The 22,576-nt window shown below is 44.1% G+C and overlaps 1 protein-coding gene across 2 annotated transcripts in view; it reads right to left on the bottom strand.

Annotated features, from left to right (window-relative positions):
* The window catches only part of GNA11 (G protein subunit alpha 11), a 33,565-nt gene extending 18,794 nt beyond the window's left edge, over positions 1 to 14,771 (bottom strand). Inside the window, exon 1 of one of the 2 annotated variants that reach the window (XM_056518060.1) lies at positions 14,750 to 14,771. Coding sequence is in view for 1 of the 2 variants with exons in the window: in XM_056518059.1 (XP_056374034.1) it covers positions 14,280 to 14,415 (136 nt within the window). In the remaining variant the exon portion in view is untranslated. Of the gene's footprint in view, positions 1 to 14,279; positions 14,717 to 14,749 lie in introns of those variants that run through there. The other variant, XM_056518059.1, reaches the window with a different exon arrangement.
* Between the last annotated feature and the right edge of the window lie 7,805 nt (positions 14,772 to 22,576).

Here is a 22,576-nt window from a genome sequence, read left to right as displayed (position 1 = left end):
GGCAAGACCCTCCTGTATCTAGTCCCTATAGGCAAGACCCCCCCCCCCCCCCCGCATTGGTAGCTTTCCTCCTATAGTTAAGATCTCCCTGTAGGTAGCCCCACCAATAGTTGACTTTCCCCCTGTACATCAATGGCACCTATTTACTTGCACTCAGTCTGTGGCCCTATTCCCTGTAATATATATAGCCCCGCCTCTATCCTCCCACTTTCGTTTGGGCTACTAAACTCTCTGGGCCAGACTTGGGTGGGGTGCAGTATACATAGGCATACAGTTCTGCCAGTATGCTGACATACACCACAGGTGTAGGGCAATTAAGAAACGTTCCAGGGCAGGGAATAGTCAGGGAAAACTGATTGTGCACCCTGCTCTGAATACATCCCGCAAACAAGTGGTCCTACCTGAGGATAATGTGGGCCATTTATCAAATCTGTACTTTCTTGATGAAAAGTTGCGTAATTAGTGGTGGTCGTGCGACATATTTACCAAATGGTGCACTGACATTGCTAAACGACAACAGAACGGATCTACCTTAAATGTCAGAGAGTGGCAGCCATGCAACAATTAGTGGTGTGAATCGCCAAGAATTTGGCAATACGATTCAAATCGCGATACCAGTGTGGCGATTCAATATATCGCGATACCGTCTAGGTGACGATACATCGCGATATATCCCGATACATTGCCCACCAGGGAGCATTCACAGATCCCTTTAGACGCCGCTGTCAGCTTTGACAGCGGCGATCTAGTAGTCCAACGCGCACTTTTCTCATTTTATCCCGTCCGGGCTGCAAAAAAAAAGAAAACACACTTTCTCTTACCTGCTAACAAGCCCCCGGAGCTCCGGTACAGGTGTTCGGTCCCCGGGCTGTATTCTTCTTACTTCCTGTTAGCCCGGCACGTCACACGGAGCTTCAGCCTATCACCAGCCGAGGCGGAACATCACTGCAGCCGGTGATAGGCTGAAGCTCCGTGTGACGTGCCGGGCTAACCGGAAGTAAGAAGAATACAGCCCGGGGACCAAACACCTGTACCGGAGTGTACCGGAGCTCCGGGGGCTTGTTGGCAGGTAAGAGAAAGTGTGTTTTCTTTTATTTTGCAGCCCGGACAGTATAAAAGGAAAAAAGTGTGCGCCGGACTACTCCTTTAATAGCCAGCCGCGGCTATTAGCGGCGGCCCCCGGCTACTGGGTGCTGCAGAGTATGGAGCGGGCAGGAGTCCGGAGCCCGCTCCATACACACTGCAGAGCACCGCATGCTGGATACTAGCGGCGGTGATGCATCAGCGGCCCCCGGCTACTGAAATCAGCCGGGGGGTCGCAGAGTACGGAGCGGGCACGAGTTGGAGCCTGCTCCATACACCCAGAGTGCCGCCGCGTCAGATCCGGCCTGCCCGGCTCCACAAATGTGGAACTTGTATCTCCTGATGCCCGGGACATGCTGTTCCGGGCGTCAGGAGATACAAATTCCACATCCCTAAAAGAATCGATTCAAAAATATTTTGAATCGATTCAGTATCCCCAAGTGAAAAAAAATCGCGATAATCGCGCAAATCGATTTTTTCTTACATCCCTAGCAACAATTGTATTAATTGTCGTATAGAGTTATATTGGGCAGGGTTGAATTGCCCTGAATAACGTCTATATCTGGCCCATACAGCTTTTCACAAAATGTCGCACATGATAAATTTGTGATCGAAATAAGAACACTTCATGGTCAGGAAATGTAAACAGTCTAAATGAAATGTCACAGAAAAAGTTAACTGTACCTACTGCTTTGACTATTGGAGGACCCTACAATATGAGTTCAGTGACAAGCATCATTCCCTACCATATTTACACCAGATGAAACAAGACAGAGGTTACAGATTTACCTCTATGCTTCTCTATCCTTCTAAATACATAGGAAGGCTTCTCTCGCTCACACGCAGTATGTAACATGCACCTGAAATGCTTCTTTGCCGGTGTGTCTAAATCCTGTTCTTCAGTCTTATGAGTGTGTCATTGCTGGCTCCAGACCTGGCTAATATTTGTCAAGGCTGGTTCTATACAACAATGAAACCCGAGGCACAAAAGGAAACAGTGATTTGAAAATATTATGAATAGAAATTCGGCATCATTTTCAGTGACCCAGAAGTAATGACTTACATAGATAACAGTCATGGCCGTCAATGTTGGCACCTAGAGATGAGCGAAGTTACAGTGATTCGATTTGTCACGAACTTCTCGGCTCGGCAGTTGCTGACTTTAGCCTGCATAAATTTCCAGCCCACCGGAGCACCTGAAAGCTGAACTCATTCATGCAGACTAAAGTCAGCAACTGCCGAGCCGAGAAGCTCATGACCAATCGAATCACTGTAACTTCACTCATTTCTACTGGTACCCCTGAAATTTTTCAAGAAAATTAAGTATTTCTCACAGAAAAGGATTGCAGTAACACGTGTTTATTCCCTTTGTGTGTATTGGAACTAAATGGAAAATAAAGGGAGGGAAAAAACCAAATTGGACATAATGTCACACCAAACTCCAAAAATGGGCTGGACAAAATCAAAATTGTGGAAATATAAGATTGTTTCAAGCATGTGATGCTCCTTTAAAAACTCACCTGGGGCAAGTAACAGGTGTGGGCAATATAAAAATCACACTTGAAAGCAGATAAAAAGGAGAGAAGTTCCCTTAGTCTTTGCATTGTGTGTCTGTGTGTGCCACAATAAGCATGGACAACAGAAAGAGGAGAAGAGAACTGTCTGAGGACTTGAGAACCAAAATTGTGGAAAAATATCAACAATCTCAAGGTTACAAGTCCATCTCCAGAGATCTAGATTTGCCTTTGTCCACAATGTGCAACATTATCAAGAAGTTTGCAACCCATGTCTCTGTAGCTAATCTCCCTGGGCATGGACAGAAGAGAAAAATTGATGAAAGGTGTCAACGCAAGAAAGTCTGGATGGTGGATAAGCAGCCCCAAACAAGTTCCAAAGATATTAAAGCTGTCCTGCAGGCTCAGGGAGCATCAGTGTCAACGCAAACTATCCGTTGACATTTAAATGAAATTAAACGCTATGGCAGAAGACCCAGGAGGACCCCACTGCTGACACAGAGACATAAAAAAGCAAGACTACCTTTGGCCAAAATGAACTTGAGTAAGCCAAAATCCTTCTGGGAAAACATCTTGTGGACAGATGAGACCAAGATAGAGATTTTTGGTAAAGCACATCATTCTACTGTTTACTGAAAATGGAATGAGGCCTACAAAGAAAAGAACACAGTACCTACAGTGAAATATGGTGGAGGTTCAATGATGTTTTGGGGTTGTTTTGCTGCCTCTATCACTGGGTGCCTTGAATGTGTGAAAGGCATCATGAAATCTGAGGATTACCAACGGATTTTGGGTCGCCCTGTACAGCCCAGTGTCAGAAAGATGGGTTTGTGTCTGAGATGTTGGGTCTTCCAGCAGGAAATGGACCCCAAACATATGTCAAAAAGCACTGAGAAATGGATGGCAACAATGCACTGGAGAGTTCTGAAGTGTCCAGCAATGAGTCCAGATCTAATTCCCATTAAACACCTGTGGAAAGATCTTAAAATTCCTGTTGGGAAAAGGCGCCCTTCCGATAAGAGAGACCTGGAGCAGTTTGCAAAGGAAGAGTGGTCCAACATTCCAGGTTAGAGAGGTGTAAGAAGCTTATTGATGGTTATAGAAATCTCCTCCATTTTCCTTACTGAATTTCCTAAGTGTGAATATACCCAGAAGAGCCCTTGCACACTGTGGAAATTAAGCTCAGAATCTTCGCTAGCAACATCCTACGGCAGAATCGGAGAACATTTATTATTAATTATTATTATTTTAATCAACTGGTGCCAGAAAGTTAAACTACTTATAAATTACTTCTATTAAAAAATCTTAGTCCTTCCAGTACTTATCAGGTGCTGTTAAGATCCACAGAAAGTGCTTTTCTTTTTGAATTTCCTTTCTGTCTGACCACAGTGCTCTCTACTGACAGACTCCATTTTAGGAACTGCCCAGAGCAGGATAGGTTTTCTATGGGTATTTGGTCCTACTCTGGACAGTTCCTAAAATGGACAGAGGTGTCAGCAGAGAGCATTGTGGTCAGGCATAAAAGGAAATTCAAAAAGAAAATAACTTCCTGTGGATCATAACAGCAACTGATAAGTACTGGAAGGATTAAGATGTTTATATAAAAGTAATTTACAAATCTGTTTAACTTTCTGGCACCAGTTGATTAAAATAATAATAATTAATAATAAATGTTCTCCGATTCTGCCGTAGGATGCTGCTAGCGAAGATAAAATAAAAGTTTTCCATTGGAGTACCCCTTTAATGGTTGCCAGGCTATTGAGTGCCGCTCCATTGACTGAAATGTAGTGCAGGGCAGAATTCCACCAAAAGAATGAACATGCTCATTTATTTGGTGGAATTCAGGTCCACTATGGAAGTTTTGAGATCAATGGGATTCTGCTGCAAGCAGAATTCCGATCAGAATAATTCCAAACAAAAATCCCATAGCATGCAGGGTCTCTAACTCTCCTAATGCCTTGGACACATGAATGTTCTGCTTGGCGCCAATGAGAAGGGGAAAAGTCACTGTCAGACTCCTCCAGCAGTTGCATTTCTCTCCAAGAACAAAAGGATTGGGCAGTTACTATACAACATACCTTATGGCACTGTTCACATCAACACTGTGGCTTATATTGGGGTAGGTCAGGCTCCTTTAATGGAATTTGTCAGAAAGGCATCAATCTAAGAGTAAATACAGATGACTGTATCTTTTAAGGATTGTAAACACAACTGAAAGGGGCTGTGTGTATTCCAAAAATAACATTAACCCCTTCCCACAAAATCAGGTACATGTACGTGGTGATTAGGGACGACTTCCCGCAACACCACATACATGTACCTGATGGATTTAAACTGTCGGCTGCACAGCCGAGCCTCCCTGAAGCCGGCCAGGGACTAATCGCAGAGGTCCCCGGCCTGCGATCATTGCTATTGGTCCGTCAGTGCAGACAGACCAATAGCAGGGATCTGGTGCGGGTCTCCTCCTTCCCCCTCTCCTCCGTCACTTCACTGTGGGAAGTTATCGGTGGTGAGGGGCCCCATCTATGGAGGCCAGCCGCGGGCACTCAGGATCGGAGCTGCGTTCAGATCCTGATTTAACACTAGACGCTGCGGTCACTAAGACCGCAGCGTCTATTAGGGTAACAGAGGGAGGGAGCTCCCTCTGTCACCGATCGGCGCTCTGCAAAGTGAAAGCAGAGCACCGATGGTTGCCATGGCCACCGGAGGCTTTACATTGTCATGGCAGCATGAGCAAAAAAAAAGTGGAAAAAATTAAAGTGAAAAAAAAAAATGTGCAAAGAAAAATAATTATGTGTATAATACAATCCCCCCCCCAAAAAAGTATATAAATTTGGTATCACCGTAATCGTATAAACCTGCAGAGTAACGTTAACATGTCATTTATACCGCATGACGAACGACCTAAAAAATTAACCGCAGAATAGATTTTTTTTTTTCATACCATAAAAAAATTAAATAAAAAACGATCAGTGTCACATGTACCCCAGAATGGTACCAATGAAAGCGTCAACTTGTCTCCCAAAAATATTTTTGCACCCCAAGGCCCCTAACAAAATATCATAAACTAAAAGGACGCCCCAAAATCCACACAGCACACCTTCATGTCTGAGGCCTGTGTGGGAGACACATAGAGCACAAAGGCCACATTAGGGATATTTTTGAAATACGTCAGAATTCGGGGAATAAATCTTGAGTTTTATTTCTTTGTCAACACCTACTGTGTTTCAGAAAAAAATATGGATAAAAATGAAAAATCTACAAAAAAATTTTATTTTAAAATTCCGATTTTATTTCTGTGAAAAGCCTAAAGGGTTAATAAACTTCTTTAATGTCATTCTGACTACTTTAAGGTGTGAAGTTTATAAAATGGGGTGATTTATGGGGGGGTAACATACAGGCCCCTCAATTCCACTTCAGAACTGAACTGGTCCCTGAAAAATCTGATTTAAAAAATGTTCTTGAAAATCTGGAAAATTGCTGCTAAACTTATAAACCTTCAAACATACTAAAAAAAGTCAAAGAATGTTTATCAAATGATGGGAACATAAAGTAGACATATTGAAGATGTGAATTAATCATTAATTTGTTGCGGCATGGCTATTTGGCAGTCCAGGCATGCTGGGTGTTGTAGTTTTACAACATCTGGAGGTCCGCAGGTTGTAGACCACTGTCCTATACGTTCCATTGCACGGATCCCTCTACATACGATGGTCCATTTGGAACGGATTACCATCGTATGTTGAGGGACCACTGTACATACAATTGGTTGGAGGTCATAAAGTGCCCACATAACCAGCAACCAACAAAAGAATTCATTAGTTATTCTACTGCTGAGGACAAGCCCTGCTGAAACAAGTCAGGTGTAGTCCCTAAAGCGTGCCAAGCAGAGAAATACAGCAATTCCATTCTTGGTAGTACCATGCACAGGTATTACAGCACGCATTGCATCACTTTAATACTACACAGGTTTCAACGACCGCTAACTGGAAATCCAAAACTTTAAAAGGATATATTTGGAGTTCAGCACATTTTCCCTCTTTGGAGGTGGGACTTACCATGGAATCCTAACGACCACACCAATGTGAGATTTACCTTTATTAGGTCCGCCAAATAGGAGTCTGTATGCTCAGCATGAACTGTACTCAAGGTCATGCATCCAATTGTGAGGCGCTGCAGAATAGATTGTTTCTATATACAGTGTTATTAGGCTTGTTTTCTTTACCACAGTAAAAGGCCTATGACCAAAATTACCTTAAAATAAAGTGGACCCTACAAGTATACTTAAAGGGGTACTCCGGTGAAAACCTTTTTTTCTTTTAAATCAACTGGTGGCAGAAAGTTAAACATATTTGTAAATTACTTCTATTAAAAAAATCTTAATCCTTCCAGTACTTATTAGCTGCTAAATGCTACAGAGGAAATTCCTTTCTTTTTGGAACACTGATGACATCACGAACACAGTGCTCTCTGCTGACATCTCTGTCCATTTTAGCAACCATGCATAGCAGATGTATGCTAAGGGCAGCATGGTGGCTCAGTGGTTAGCACTGCTGCCTTGCAGAGCTGGGGCCATGGGTTCAATTCCCACTAAGGACAACAATAAATAAAGTGTTATTATTATTATAATAACGTCAGCAGAGAGAACTGTGCTCGTGATATCATCAGAGAGCATTCCAAAAAGAAAATAATTTCCTCTGTAGTATTCAGCAGCTAATAAGTACAGGAAGGATTAAGATTTTTTTTTAAAGAAGTAATTTACAAATATGTTTAACTTTCTGCCACCAGTTGATTTAAAAGAAAAAAGGTTTTCACCGGAGTACCCCTTTAAATGGGTATTCCAGGAAAAAAAACTTTTCTTTATATATCAACTGGCTCCAGAAAGTTACACAGATTAGTAAATTACTTCTTTAAAAAAAAATCTTAATCCTTCCAGTAATTATCAGCTGCTGAAGTTGAGTTATTAGTTTCTGTCTGGCAACAGAGCTCTCTGCTGACATCTCTGCTCGTCTCGGGGACTGCACAGAGTAGAAGAGGTTTGCTATGGGGATTTGCTTCTACTCTGGACAGTTCCTGAGACAGGTGTCATCAGAGAGCACTTAGAAAAGAACAACTCAACTTCAGCAGCTCATAAGTACTGAAAGGATTAAGCTTTTTTTTTTTTAATAGAAGTCATTTACAAATCTGTTTAACTTTCTGGAGCCAGATGATATATAAAAAAAGTTTTTTTCCTCAATAACCCCTTTAAAGGGGTTATCAGAATAAGAAATTCATAAGTGCTTGGTTTTAGGAACAGCAACACTCTGCCTCAGTTTGTAGGTAATACCACACACAAACTAAGGACAAGTGTGAAACTGTAAGAAGAAATCAACTACATTTTTAATCCTCAATATCCCCTTTAGGCTAAGTTTCTACTTGTTCTTTTGTCCTGCATTTTTTGTGTGAAAAAAAACGACTGAAAAAACACCAGAGCAATTTCCTGCGTCTGGTGTTTTTTCATTTGAGTGGAAATTTTTGGCCCCTTTGGCGTTTTTCAAAATTTGTTGGGTACCAAAAAAAAAAAAAAAAAAAAAAATGAGAGGATGCAGTAGTGATGGAAAAAAAGGTTAACAAAATTCATATTTTTTTTATAATTACATTTTTATAAATTTTTCAACAGGGATCAAATTATGTGGGCGGGCAGGGTACTAATAATGTAGCAGACAATAATAAAAATGTAGTGTGTGTTTCAATTATTTCCCAGCATGGAACAGACTGTTCAATAATGGGAGTGGTAATTCCTGTACTAATAGACATATCGCCCTGGGTATCACTCCTGACACCCGATGCGATCGTCCATAATATAGCAGAGATGCGGAGTGGCTCTATACAGCGCTCGCATCTCTGCACTATACTCCGGCCAGTGATGTGAATAGAACATCACTCATTCATATTTTCCGCCCAGAGTGGGGATTGGCTGGATCGTTGCAACCAATCACCGCTCTCTGAGGGAAATATGAATGAGTGAGTGGGTGGCCGGCCGGAGTACAGAGCAGAGATGCAAGTGCTGGAGAAAGCCGCTCCGCATCTCAGGGATGAAGGATGATTGCAGCTGGTGTCAGGAGTCCTTAACTGCAGGTACTACTATTCCCAACATTGAGCACATTCTGTTCCATGTTGGGAGCTGTAGTACCTGCAGCTAAGGAAAGATCACAGCGGATGTCACTCCTGACACCTGCTGTGGTCCTCCTGTATAATGTATAGATGCGGCGGCTGCTCTTCTATGATCCCCTGCACTGCAGTATATATACACCTATTCATATTTTCCGCAGAGAGCTATGATTGGCTGGAACCACCTGGCCAATCACAGCTCTGCGGTAAATATGAATAGGTGTATATATACTAGGGTTCGAACGATATCGTTTTTTTTAGGGCGATACCGATAATCGGTGGAGGTTAGGGCCGATAACTTATACAGATATTCCGGTTATCGGCTATTTATCCCCCCGGGACACCACTGCAGATCATTGATTTAAAGCGGGCGCTTTAAATCAATGCACTGCAGTGGCTTTTGCGGTGCCATAGACCGCCGCCGCCACCTGCTACTCTCCCCCTGCCTGTCCGGGGGTCCTATCACCGCCACCCCCGCACCACTCCCCCCACCGCCGCGTCGCACCCCCCCGGCCCCATTGCCTCCCCCATCCCCAGTTTTATAATTACCTGTGCCCGGGTCCACTCTACATCTGGCTCCGGTGGCGTCCTCCTGAGCTGTCACTGTGCGCACTGACGGTGACGTCACGTCATGCACGTCACTCGTCATTGCGCACAGCGTAACGCAGGACGCAGCAGGAGCCCCAGGAACAGGTAATAATAAAACCGGGGATGGGGGAGGCAATGGGGCCGAAGCGGTGCGGTGGGGGGTGCGACAAGGTGCGGCAGGTCGGGGGGTGGGGCTGTCGCGGTGCGGGCGGTGGGGCATTATCGGCTTATAGGCAAGGTAATTGCCGATACCGATAATGCCCAAAATCGTGATTATCGCCCGATAATATCGGCCAAACCGATAACCGGTCGATCCCTAATATATACTGCAGTGCAGGGGATCATAGAAGAAGAGCAGCCAGCCGCAGCTATACATTATACAGGAGGATCACAACAGACCTGGGGCGATCTGTCAATTACTACAGGTAACTACTACTCCCATCATGGAACAGTGTGTTCCATGCTGGGAGTAGTAGTACTACCTAAAAACACACAATAAATAATCAGCTTTTTAACGGCTGTTTTTAAAGGTTTTGATTAGAGATGAGCGAAGTTACAGTAATTCGATTCGTCACAAACTTCTCGGCAGTTGCTGACTTTATCCTGCATAAATGAGTTCAGCTTTCAGGTGCTCCGGTGGCTGGAGACTCTCCTAGAACTGTATCCACCTTTTCCAGCCACCGGAGCACCTGAAAGCTGAACTAATTTATGCAGGAAAAGTCAGCAACCGCCGAGCCGAGAAGTTCGTGATGAATCGAATCACTGTAACTTCACTCATCTCTAGTGTTCATAATGGAACATTATAACGGCTCTTTAAAACGGAAGAACTTTAAGCCCATTTCAGATCATTATAATGCAGTCTCATGGATAACATTACAGCCTCATTTAGGGTAGGGTCACACATGCCGTATTTTATGTGTATTTGCTACCCACCTGAAGTCAGTGAGTAGAAAAATCAGCTGTGTATTTTGCTACTCAATGACTTGGATGGGTAAGAAAATACGCAGAAGCAAATACGCAGCAAGATACGGCATGTGTGACCCTACCCTTAGGCTGCATTCACACCACAACCGGGGCATGCGGCATCCAGATCTGGCAGAAGGCCACGGTTTTCAGTCCAGTTTTTTTTTTAAACGGATACGGTGGGAAAATGAGCCAACCAGACTCTATAGCCGACTCCAGTAACCTTAATAAAATGAATGGGGTACGGCACTAGGCAGTTTTGAAATTCCCCTGCTGTATGCCCCAAACGTGGTGTGAATACAGTCTTAGATGGCAAAACATTGCCAAATTACAGACATAAGCCCAGCCCTTTTGATTTGAATAAAAATGTAGTGCTAACCATGCCCACCATTTTTAAAGGGATATTCTAGTACCAGAACATTGTATTTAAATGAGACTATCACCCCAAGATATATACCAAAAAAATGAGGAAAGGTGGTGCACTCCAAGTGAAGCCGCTGGACTAGTGTCAGAAGGTAAGCGAGTCAGCCCCTACCAGATGTGGTCGTGCTCTGGGCTTAACGCCCCCAAGTGCATGTAGTATATATTGTGGGTCAGCAGCCACTAGATTCACAAACGTCAGCCGATGAAAGTGACTAAATGAATAACGTGAATCAGTAGGAAAAATTAAACCTTTATTCAGGCGCCTCCCCCAAGGACTTTCGGTAAAACAAATGATAAAGATAACTTCTGTTTACTGAAACCAAAAGCAACAGGCATTTCATCACAGACTTAGCCTAGGTTCACACTGCACATTCTATGGCCGGAGGGCAACATGTGCCAATTGAATCAGTATGCGCTGGGACCACGCAGACATTGGCGTCCCCATAGACTGAAAGAAAGGGCAGAATTTTAGAGGTGGAAGCTCTGCGGCTGAAATTCCAAAGTGCGGACTGTGGAGCAAAATCAAATTGCCTGCAATGAGATGCTGCTGCAATGAGATGCTGCTGCAATGAGATGCTGCTGCAATGAGATGCTGCTGCAATGAGATGCTGCTGCACCTGAATTTCCAAGCGTAGTTTCTAAGCAGAATTGCATTCGGAAATTCCTCAGTATGAACCCTGCCTCGGGGTAAGGTTATGGAGCAGGGCAGCCCTTTTTAGGGAGTTAACTCCTAGGCATAGGGCGTAGTACGATATGGAGTACCAGAGATAGAATCAGTTCCCTAGGGCTAAGTGTCATATACCTGCCATAGCCTAATTAGGATATCCTTTGGGCCAGACCTCATTTCTTGTAATGACACTTAACCGTACAAGCGGCCAATTCTCCTGATGTTTTCTCTGCCCTAGAAGTGACTATTTAAAAGGTATAAAGGTTGTTTCAGCTTGTTCTTTTCTGAAGGATAGTATGTGACACTCACTTAGCGCACGGCTCTTGCAGCACAAAATCAAAACCTGACATCTTAGGCCAGGGGTCTCCATCCCAGATGTTGCAAAACTACAACTCCCAGCATGCCCGGACAGCCAACGGCTCTCCGGGCATGCTGGGAGTTGTAGTTTTGAAACATCTGGAGGTCCGCAGGCTGGAGACCACTGTCTTAGGCATTACATGGAAGTTCCCTTTAAAAAGGGGTTATCCAGGAAAAAAACTTTTTTTTATATATCAACTGGCTCCAGAAAGGTAAACAGATTTGTAAATGACTTCTATTAAAAAATCTTAATCCTTTCAGTACTTATGAGCTTCTGAAGTTAAGGTTGTTCTTTTCTGTCTAAGTCCTCTCTGATGACACGTGTCTCTGGAACCGCCCAGTTTAGAAGCAAATCCCCATAGCAATCCTCTTCTAAACTGGGCAGTTCCTGAGACAGGTGTCATCAGAGAGCACTCAGACAGAAAAGAACAACCTTAACTTCAGAAGCTCATAAGTACTGAAAGGATTAAGATTTTTTTAATAGAAGTAATTTCCAAACCTGTTTAACTTTCTGGAGCCAGTTGATATATATAAAAAAAGGTTTTTCCTGGATAACCCCTTTAGGGCTGCATTCACATCTCCTTTTTGCAATAGGGGTCCCGTATCCGTTTCTGTACAAAAAACATATGTCTCCAAACCGGACCGAAACGTATGCAACCGTATATGCCTCCCCACGTTTTTAAGCCGTATACGGTTTGAAATCAGATGTCTGTTTGCATACGTTTTCCTTGAGAAAAATAAACGGATACGGTTTTTATGTTTGTCAACATTTTAAATAAAAAATTTTTTATTGAATTTCCCAAAAAACATAAAAACTGTATTGTGTAAACCGGATGTAACCGTACGCACATACGGTTCGATACGGTTACCATAGAACTCCATTTTAAAATAACCGTATACAGGTTGGATACGGGTTTTCAACCAGATTTCAAACCGTAGTAGACTACGGTTTTGTGTGCGGAAAAAAACCCGCATACAACCGTAAATTAAGCAAAACATACACAACCGGTTTCTACGGTTGTCAATGTAATGTCTATGCATACGGTTCAATACGTTTTTTTGCTGAAACCGGATACGGCAACTGTTTTGCAAAAACGAGATGTGAATGCAGCCCAAGAAATATCATCAGGATAACTGATGGTTGGATGTAGAGATGAGTGAACTTACAGTAAATTTGATTCGTCACGAACTTCTCGGCTCGGAAGTTGATGACTTTTCCTGCATAAATTAGTTCAGCTTTCAGGTGCTCCGGTGGGCTGGGGACTCTTTCCTAGGAATGTATCCACCTTTTCCAGCCCACCGGAGCACCTGAAAGCTGAACTCCTTTATGCAGGAAAAGTCATCAACTGCCGAGCCGAGAAGTTTGTGACGAATCAAATTTACTGTAAGTTCGCTCATCTCTAGTTGGATGTATACAAATTGTATAGCTGCTTTTATTATTGAGAAGAAGAGATATTTTTTAAACAACTATTCACCAGATTCTCCTCTGTATCAGGAAGTCATGGGCCTCATCCCCATAGATTTTTTTTTATTTTCTTCCCCAAAATGTGAATTCTGATTTGGTATTCAATGAAATCTACAGCCAGTTTGCTCTCCAAATTCACTGAACACTTTGCTGGGAGATTGAGGGAAGTAGAAGTGGGTCAGAGATTTAGCCGACGGCTACTTTGGACTGGGTTTACACTTACACTAGGGCTCTGGACACCAATGGATCCCGAGAGATCCCATTGACTTCAATGGGATCTGACGGGTTTTCATTTGTTATTTGTTTATTTTGCGGGATTTGACCAGACAGAGAATGAAGAACTGAATAGATCATCTGTCCATCACATGTCTGCTAAACAAACATCCCTGGTTTTCAGAAATAGCGATCATTTCCTAGCTAGGAGTCCTAGTTCTGGCCAGAATACATCTCTCTGGAAGGACAATGATCACTGGCATTCAGAAGAAGCATGATGGACGGTCACACCAACAAAACTACCGTTACAGTTAGTATACCTATACCTACCTACCTATACAGAGAGTCTAGTACGCCCCCATATTAACATAAAACACACGCGTGCATAGTGGTCTCTAACCTGCGGACCTCCAGATGTGGCAAAACTACAACTCCCAGCATGCCCGGACAGCCGTTGGCTGTCCGGGCATGCTGGGAGTTGTAGTTTTGCAACATCTGGAGGTCCGCAGGTTGGAGAGCACTGCCCTAGCATAACCAATACAGGAAACCTGATCTGCAAATGGCAATTTATAGGGCGGGCAATGCCAAAGGTGAGGAAGACTAGGGGTGTCAGCCATCACACGGACCACAATGGCAATAGATGCAGGGAGCACGTTTATTTTTAGGGATGGGGCTGCAGTAGGGTCCCATACGGTAAGGGATTGAACATCTTCCCCCATATGTACACAGATGGTTCCCTGTATATAACAGTGCTATGTCCCCACCCATCACAACACCTAGAGGACACGTTACCTGGCCATACCCAGCAGTGCCATCTCCCACATGCCCGCTACATGTCACCCCTCCACCCCAGTACCTAGCAGCAGCAGCTTCAGTTCTCGCCGAGATTCCTTCTTGTCCCTCTTGATCTTCTTCTCGATCTCAGCGTTGATCCTCTTCGATTCCTTCACCTCTTCGCTCAGACAGCAGGCCATCATGGAGTCCAGAGTCATCCCTTCCCCCGGCAGCACGGCCCGCACCGGGGGCCTCTCCCACCCGGGGGGCACACTTACTTACGGCCCAGGTCTCCGAGCCTCCTCACAGGGAGCCAAGCATCCAGCCGAGGATACAGGAGGAGGGAGGGGGGCGGACACCAATCACTACCCCTCCCTGCCTGGCCGTGACCGGAGTTTCCGCTTTCTGAGCCCCCGGAGCAGTCACAACCTAACTTGCGTGTCAGAAAACACTGCGTGACAGGCAGTTGGGCCGACCAATCAGTGAGCCAGGTGTCCCGAGTCCACGGACTGGGAGGGACGTCCTGCACGTCAGGCTTGGTTGTTCCCTTACCGTAGGTGCTGGGGCGTGGGCGCGGGGAATGCTGGGTAGCGTAATGATGGCGCTGTACTTACTCGGTTACCATGGCAATCATGGCCTAGCAGTCTGGCCTAGCTTAGCTTTTGTGTTTGAATAGTAACTCACCTTCTGTCCTTATGTGTGGTCTTCTTGTTTCTGCCTGGTCAGTGGTTGTGTTACTGGATTTCTCCCATATAATACCTGTCTGCTTTTCACAAACTACCTCAGTGAGAAAGGAAGTTGTCATTCCTTCAGGAATAGGCCTTTTCCTTATAAATGTTAGGCCAGTGTTTCCAAACAAGGGTGCCAACAGCTGTAGCAAAACTACAACTCTCAGCATACCTGGACAGGTATGATGGGAGTTGTAGTTTTGAAACAGCTGGAGACGCCTTAGTTGGAAAACGTTGCATTAGGCAAAGCGTGTGTTTGTTTTTATTTATGTGGAAACAGCACCAATTTCTGCTTCCAAAAATGCACGCTGTTGCTTTAACGTCAGTGGGAGATGGAGAGATCAATGGGAATGTCAGGGCTACCCCGCCCCCCTCATGCTACTGTGGCGCAGCACTGCTCATGGGCAGGGGGTTACCATCAGGAATTATGGGACCCCTTACCAAAAGCTGTAAAATGCAGTGACCTTTTTATATTTCATTTGGCCCGGGCCCCTGATGCCAATATTGTGGTGATGGCAGCCCTTCTCATGTGAAAGTACTCTTAAAGGGAACCAATCAGCAGATTTTAGTATGTATATATATATATATATATATATATATATATATATATAATGCTTGACAATGCATTATATATGCTAAAATCATAATCCTCACCATCCCTGGGGGTCATTTGTGCCCCAGGGGTGGTGAAGATGTTAAGTTCTAAAGTCCCTCCCGGCTTGAATGACGGGTTGCGTCACCGCTCTGCTCCATCTGCTTAGGGAGCAGAGCGATGACGCGAGCCTTCATTCAAGCCGTCAGGGCGGGGCCACGGCCGGAGCAATGCAGAGCAACAGCCGGGGGGGGGGGGGGGGGGGGGGGAGAGGCGGGTTGTGGACTTTATAACTTAATTTCCCTAGCGTCTCCGTTTAGCAGCATAATATGGGGTGTTTCACGCCCCTGTGCGCCGACGGGACCTAGAAATTTTAATAGGAAAACCAATTAAGAGCCCCCTCCCCTCTAGCCCATATAACGGGCTCACTTACATACATCAGCAGAGTTTTTCTTAGTCCCGCTGTGCGTCATGGGCTCCTGCGTCCCCCGTGTAGCAGTGCTGCAGGGGGTGGGCGGTGCTCTGCACCGCTCTCACGTGAAAATTAAACCGGAAGTACACACTGTGCTTCTTCCGGTTTATCTTTTAGCAGTTTTTTTGCTTTGTTTTACTCTATAATAGCGCGATTTTTCTTTATCTCCTTTCCTTATTTTATTAGCCCTCAGTATTTTTTTCTTGCCTCCTCTTGACTCTGGTCAGGTGATTTCGGAGGGGGCGGGGCTTGTGTAGGGCAGGAATTTCAAGCCTATTTAAGCCCTGCCATTACTTCCTCTCTCCCTCTGCTGTCAAGACACTTGTGTCAGCTGGACGGAGAGATTTTCTTGCAGATTTTCTGTGCAGATCTGAGAGATTAATTTATATTTTTTCTCTGCCTTTCTGGCTAAAGCATGTATGCCTTATATTTTAGCTTCTTCTAAGGCTTTTTCTTTAGATTCTAAGTATACTTGCTAATGGAATTTTTTTCCTTTTTTGTTTTTAGTTGCCATGGATTCTTCCGGCAATGCTGGGGGCGGCAAGGCCACCACCAAGAGAAAACATTTCTCATGCAGGAAATGTGACAACCCAATTCCGGACGATTACCCTTATGCTGAGTGCAGTATCTGTAAACCCAATCCTATGGACACTGACGAACCCACTGTCAGGGATGTTGTGATTTGGGTTCAGGACTCTTTTAAGAAGCTAGAGGACAAATTAGCCTTTTCCGCATCCAAGCCTAAGAAATCCAGAAGAGATGTGGCTCCATCTCTAGGCGAGGATTATACTGTACTTGACGTGGCATATCCTTCAACTGATTCTGAGGAGGAGAGATTCTCAACCCAGAGTCTGTTTCCTATTGAAAGGATCCAAAAATGTATTAAATTGTTGCAGACTGACGGTCTGCCTGATGACAAGGAGACCCCTTCTACTTCCAAGGGTCCGAGGGTCTTTTCTTTTGATGAGACCAAAAGGTCCTTTATGAAAAGAGAATTTAAAAACCCTGAGAAGGCTCCAGTTATAGCTAAAAGATTCCGTACTTTGTTCCCCTTCTCTGAAGAGGAGACCTCCTCCTGGGTTGAGCCACCCAAGGTAGACTTTGCAGTTTCCAGATTATCTAAAAGGACCATTCTTCCCACTGAGGATGGATCGAACTTGAAAGATCCCATGGATAGACGCATGGAACTTACTTTAAAGAGAGCCTATTTTATGGCCTCAGGGTCTAATATGGTGGCTGCTGCCACTCATGAAGTCTCAAGAGCATTAAAAAGATGGCTAACTCAGGCCCAAGATGATATTGACTCTGGAGTCAAAAGAGACGATATCTTGGATAGCTTCAGGAAAGTCAACCTAGCCATAGATTTTTTGGTTGATTCAGCCGCACAACAAATTACCCTTACCTCTAGAGCCATGGCCCTTGCTACAGCTGCCTGTAGGGCTTTGTGGATACGCCCCTGGGGGGCAGACAATTCTTCCAAATTTCAACTTTGCAATCTTGATTTTGTCCCAGGGAAGTTATTTGGCCCTCAGTTAAATGAGTTTATGGAGGGTATGGCTAACCGGAAGGGGAAAGTCTTACTCCTTGCAAGACCCGCTCGTAGGATCTCCAGTAGAGAATACTCACCTCCCAGATCCAGACGTGGGCGGCACAGTTACAGAGGGAGAGGTTCTAGAGGTCAGTGAAGAGGAGCTGGCTCCTCTAAGGAGGGAAACAAGAAACCTGACTTTTGATGTTTTGTGTCTTCCTGGGGGGGGGGGGGGGTCCGTCTTAATTTTTTTTTTCCTGCCTGGGAACGTTTAATTCAGGACAAGTTCATCCTATCAATAATTTCAGATGGGTATTTGCCTCTTCTCCATCAGTGCCCTGTAGAAAGGTAAATTTTTTCTCCCCAGTTGAGTTCTCCAAAAAGAGAGATACTGGAGGAGTCCATTCTGTAACTTCTTGCCCTAAGAGCTGTAGAACCAGTTTCCCCTTCCGAAGTAGGAAGGGGAGTGTACTCTCCCATCTTTTTAGTTCCCAAACCTTCAGGCAAAAATCGGTTGATAATAGATCTCCGATATCTAAACCAGTTTATTGTCAGGAAGAAATTCAGAATGGAGACTATCCGCAGTGAACACAATACTTCAGCAGGGTGATTTTCTAGCATCCCTGGACTTGAGGGATGCATACTTCCACATCCCCATTCACAGGTCTTTTCATAAGTTTTTAAGGATTGCAGTGTGGGTTCAGGGAACCCTGTTGCATCTACAGTTTTGAGTCCTACCCTTCGGGATTCTCGACAGCCCCCTTCATTTTTACGAAGGTAGTCTCTGCCATGATGGCAGTGCTTCGCTTAGGGGGAATAAAAGTTGTCCCTTATCTGGACGATTAGCTGCTATTAGCAGAGTCCAGAGAATTATTGATAGAGCATATTCAGATAACTCTCAGATGTCTTCACAATCTAGGCTGGGTAGTAAATCAAGAAAAATCTTGTCTTCACCCATCTACAAGGGGATCTTTTCTTGGATTCAGAATCAACACAGATCAGATGATGCTTTATCTGTCATTAGAGAGGAAAGTTCGTCTAATAGCCGCTGTAAAACATTTACTCAGACTTCGCCAGATATCGATAAGAACCTTAATGAGGGTCCTAGGGCTGATGTCCTCTTCTATAGAGGCAGTTCCCTGGGCGCTCTGGCATCTGAGACCACTACAGTCCGAAGTCCTCAAACAATGGAACAGATCTCTATCCAGTCTAGACAGGAAGATAAGTCTGTCAGTGTCAGTTTGAGGCTCCCTAACTTGTTGAACACGCCTACAAGATGGCGAGCACTTAGAGGAGCCGAACTGGATCATACTTACCACCGACGCCTCAGGCACCGGATGGGGAGCCCATATGCTTCAGGAGACAGTTCAGGGAACTTGGAAGCAAGCAGAAAGGATGATGTCATCCAATGCCAGGGAACTGAGAGCCATTTATTTGGCCCTCCTACACTTTGCCCCTCTCCTCAAGGAGAAGCGAGTAAAGATCAGAACCGACAACATAGCGTCGGTATATTACATCAACAAGCAAGGGGGCACCAGATCAGGAACCCTGCTAAGAGAAGTAGACAGGATCATGTCTTGGGCGGAGAACTGGTTATCACGGATATCTGCAGTTCACATCAAGGGGATGCACAATGTGCTTGCGGACTGCCTATCCAGGGACACCACTCTACCAGGGGAATGGTCACTAAACCCGTCAGTTTTTCTCCAACTAACCAGAATGTGGGGACTACCAGAGGTGGACTTGATGGCCACAAAAGTCAACGCGAAACTCGAAACTTTTTGCTCCCTATATCCGGAGGACAATCCGTCAGTAGTGGATGCCATGACCATTCCCTGGATATACCATCTAGCGTATGTGTTTCCCCCTGTATCAATGATTCCCAGGGTATTGAGAAAGATCAAGAAGGATCAAGTATCAGTAATTGCAATAATGCCATTCTGGCCCAAGAGATCCTAATTTGCCCTACTCATGTCTATGAGTCGAGGGATTTATTGGACGCTTCCTCTCAGGCAAGATCTGGTGACACAAGGAACACGGTTCTGTCACAGCCTCAGATCATACAATCTGACAGCCTGGAGGTTGACTGCTCCCTATTAAGAAACAGGGGCTATTCTGGAAGAGTATTGGACACTTTAGCACACTCAAGGAGTGAAGCTACTAACAGGTCTTACGCCAGAATTAGAAAGATATTTCAGACTTGGTCTTTGTCTAAGGGCATTACTTCTGCTAACCTTTCCAATCCTGAAATCCTGGATTTCCTTCAGGATGGCTTCGATAAAGGACTTTCACCCAGTACATTAAAGGTGCAGATTTCGGCTCTATCTGCGGTTCTTCATAGGAGACTTCTTTTTGTACCAGAATTCAAATCTTTTATTAGGGCTGTGTCTCGTCTCAGACCCAGAATTACTAGACCAGTTGCTCCCTGGGATCTTCCTTTGGTTTTAAAGAAGTTGTTTCTTCACCCGTTTGAACCCATCCAGGATATTGATATAAAATTGCTTTTCTTGAAGACAGCATTCTTATTAGCCATCACCTCTGCTAAAAGAGTAGGTGAGTTACAGGCTTTATCTTCCAAGGAGCTTTATACTATTTTTCTCGAGGACAAGGTCCTATTGAGATTTCTCACTACTTTTCGACCAAAATGTGCATCCTTCCAGAACACCAATCAGGTGATTGCACTACCTACTCTTCCAGAAAAAGCGGACCAACTTCTGAAGAATTTAGATGTCGTCCGATGTCTCAAGACCTATCTTGAAAGAACACTTCCATTCAGGAAGGAGGAGAATGTATTTGTTTCTTTCCAGGGTTCTAATAATTGCAGGAAGGCATCTAAACCCACTATATCCAGGTGGATATCTGGCTGTATACATTTTTGTTACACTTTGGAGGGATTAGACCCTCCTTCCTTTTGCAATGCTCATTCTACTCGGTCGGTAGGTCCGTCCTGGGCAGAGAGATGTTCTGTTCCAATTGAACAGATATGTCTAGCCGCTACTTGGGCTAGTCCAACTAATTTTTTTTTAATTTTATAGAATACAGTCCAGACTGTCTGAACAGCCAAGTTTTTCTAACTCGGTTATCAATGTTGCCAAGCATTGAGACCCTCCCTATGGGGTACTCTCCTTGCTATATCCCCATATTGTGCTGCTGAACGGAGACGCTAGGGAAGATATGATTTGATTGATAATATGTTTTCCCTTAGTCTCCTTCAGCAGCACAAGACTCCCCCCCCCCCCCCTAGACTTTATTTTTATTTCTTATTTCCTTTTTTCTTTATAATTACTCTGCTGATGTATGTAAGTGAGCCCGTTATATGGGCTAGAGGGGAGGGGGCTCTTAATTGGTTTTACTATTAAAATTCCTAGGTCCCGTCGGCGCACAGGGGCGTGAAACACCCCATGTTGTGCTGCTGAAGGAGAATAAGGGAAAACATATTATCAATCAAATCATATCATCTTCACCATTCCTGGGGGCACAAACATCCCCCGGGGATGGTGAGGATAACAATTTTAGTATATATAGCGCATTTCCAAGCGTTATATATGGTAAAATCTGTGGAAGGTTCCCTTTAATTTATATATATATATATATATATATATATCTCAATGGGGGAGATTTATTAGAACCTGTCCAGAGGAAAATTTGCTAAGTTGCCCATAGCGACCAATCAGACCACTTTGATTTTTCAGAGACCTTGTGAAAAATTTAAGAAGCGATCTGATTGGTTGCTATGAGCAACTTTTCCTCTGAAAAGGTTTTTATAAATCTGTGTATGTATGTTCCAGCATCACTTACAGACACCTAAAGATATTAACATGACACTTGGTACACATGTTACTAATTTGTCAACTACATACATAGGATAGGCAAATTAACCCTTACCCACCCCCCATTTGCCAGGGTCAGGGTTTTTCTTTAAAAAGTACCTTTCACCAGATAAACTTTTCTAAACTATCTCAAACTGTTCCCTAACTACTCCTAACGCTCCTTTAAAAAGCTCTGTATCTTACATTTATTCTTGCTCACATAGTGAAATGGTCCAGCAGAAGAAAGTGGGCATTTCCTAGCAGGCATGACATCACTGAAGCCTGCTGGGGGACTACTTCCACCCTCACATAGTTGCAGTGCTGTGATAAATAGAAGACCTCAGACTCTGTGCAGCAGCTTTCAGTCTGTGTATCTTTCAGTGAGGTTCTGTTCAGATTTTGGTCTGTGCAGCAGCTTTCAGTGAGGCTCTTTACATCTTTCAGTCTGTGCAGCTGTCAGTGAGGCTCTTTACATCTTTCAGTCTGTGCACCTGTCAGTGAGGCTCTTTGCAGCTGTCAATAAAGCTCAGTGCAGAGAAACAATCCCTGAGTTTGGTCTCCTGCCATTACAGGCAGGAGAACAAAATCTGAGATTTTGACCAAAACGTGTTCTAGCCAAGAAGGGAGACCCCTGGTGGCCAGAAGTATGTAGCCAAAAAACTAACATAGGATGTGTCGGCAGATAAGAACCATTTGGCCCATCTAGTCTGCCCAATAATCTGAATCCTATCAATAGTCCCTGACCCCATCTTATATGAAGGATAGCCTTATGCCTATCTCTATCTTATATGAAGGATAGCCTTATGCCTATCCTTATCTTAAATAAAGGATAGCCTTATGCCTATCCCTATCTTATATGAAGGATAGCCTTATGCCTATCCCTATTTTATATGAAGGATAGCCTTATGCCTATCCCTATCTTATATGAAGGATAGCCTTATGCCTAGCCCTATTTTATATGAAGGATAGCCTTATGCCTAGCCTTATCTTATATGAAGGATAGCCTTATGCCTATCCCTATCTTATATGAAGGATAGCCTTATTCCTATCTCTATCTTATATGAAGGATAACCTTATACCCATCTCTATCTTATATGAAGGATAGCCTTATGCCTATCTCTATCTTATATGAAGGATAGCCTTATGCCTATCTCTATCTTATATGAAGGATAGCCTTATGCCTATCTCTATCTTATATGAATGATAGCCTTATACCTATCTCTATCTTATATGAAGGATAGCCTTATGCC

This window comes from Hyla sarda, chromosome 1 (assembly GCF_029499605.1).
Source record: "Hyla sarda isolate aHylSar1 chromosome 1, aHylSar1.hap1, whole genome shotgun sequence".
In the NCBI taxonomy this organism is placed as follows: domain Eukaryota; kingdom Metazoa; phylum Chordata; class Amphibia; order Anura; family Hylidae; genus Hyla; species Hyla sarda.
Note: the sequence above shows the minus strand (reverse complement) of the source record. Positions and strands in the feature narration are given on the sequence as shown.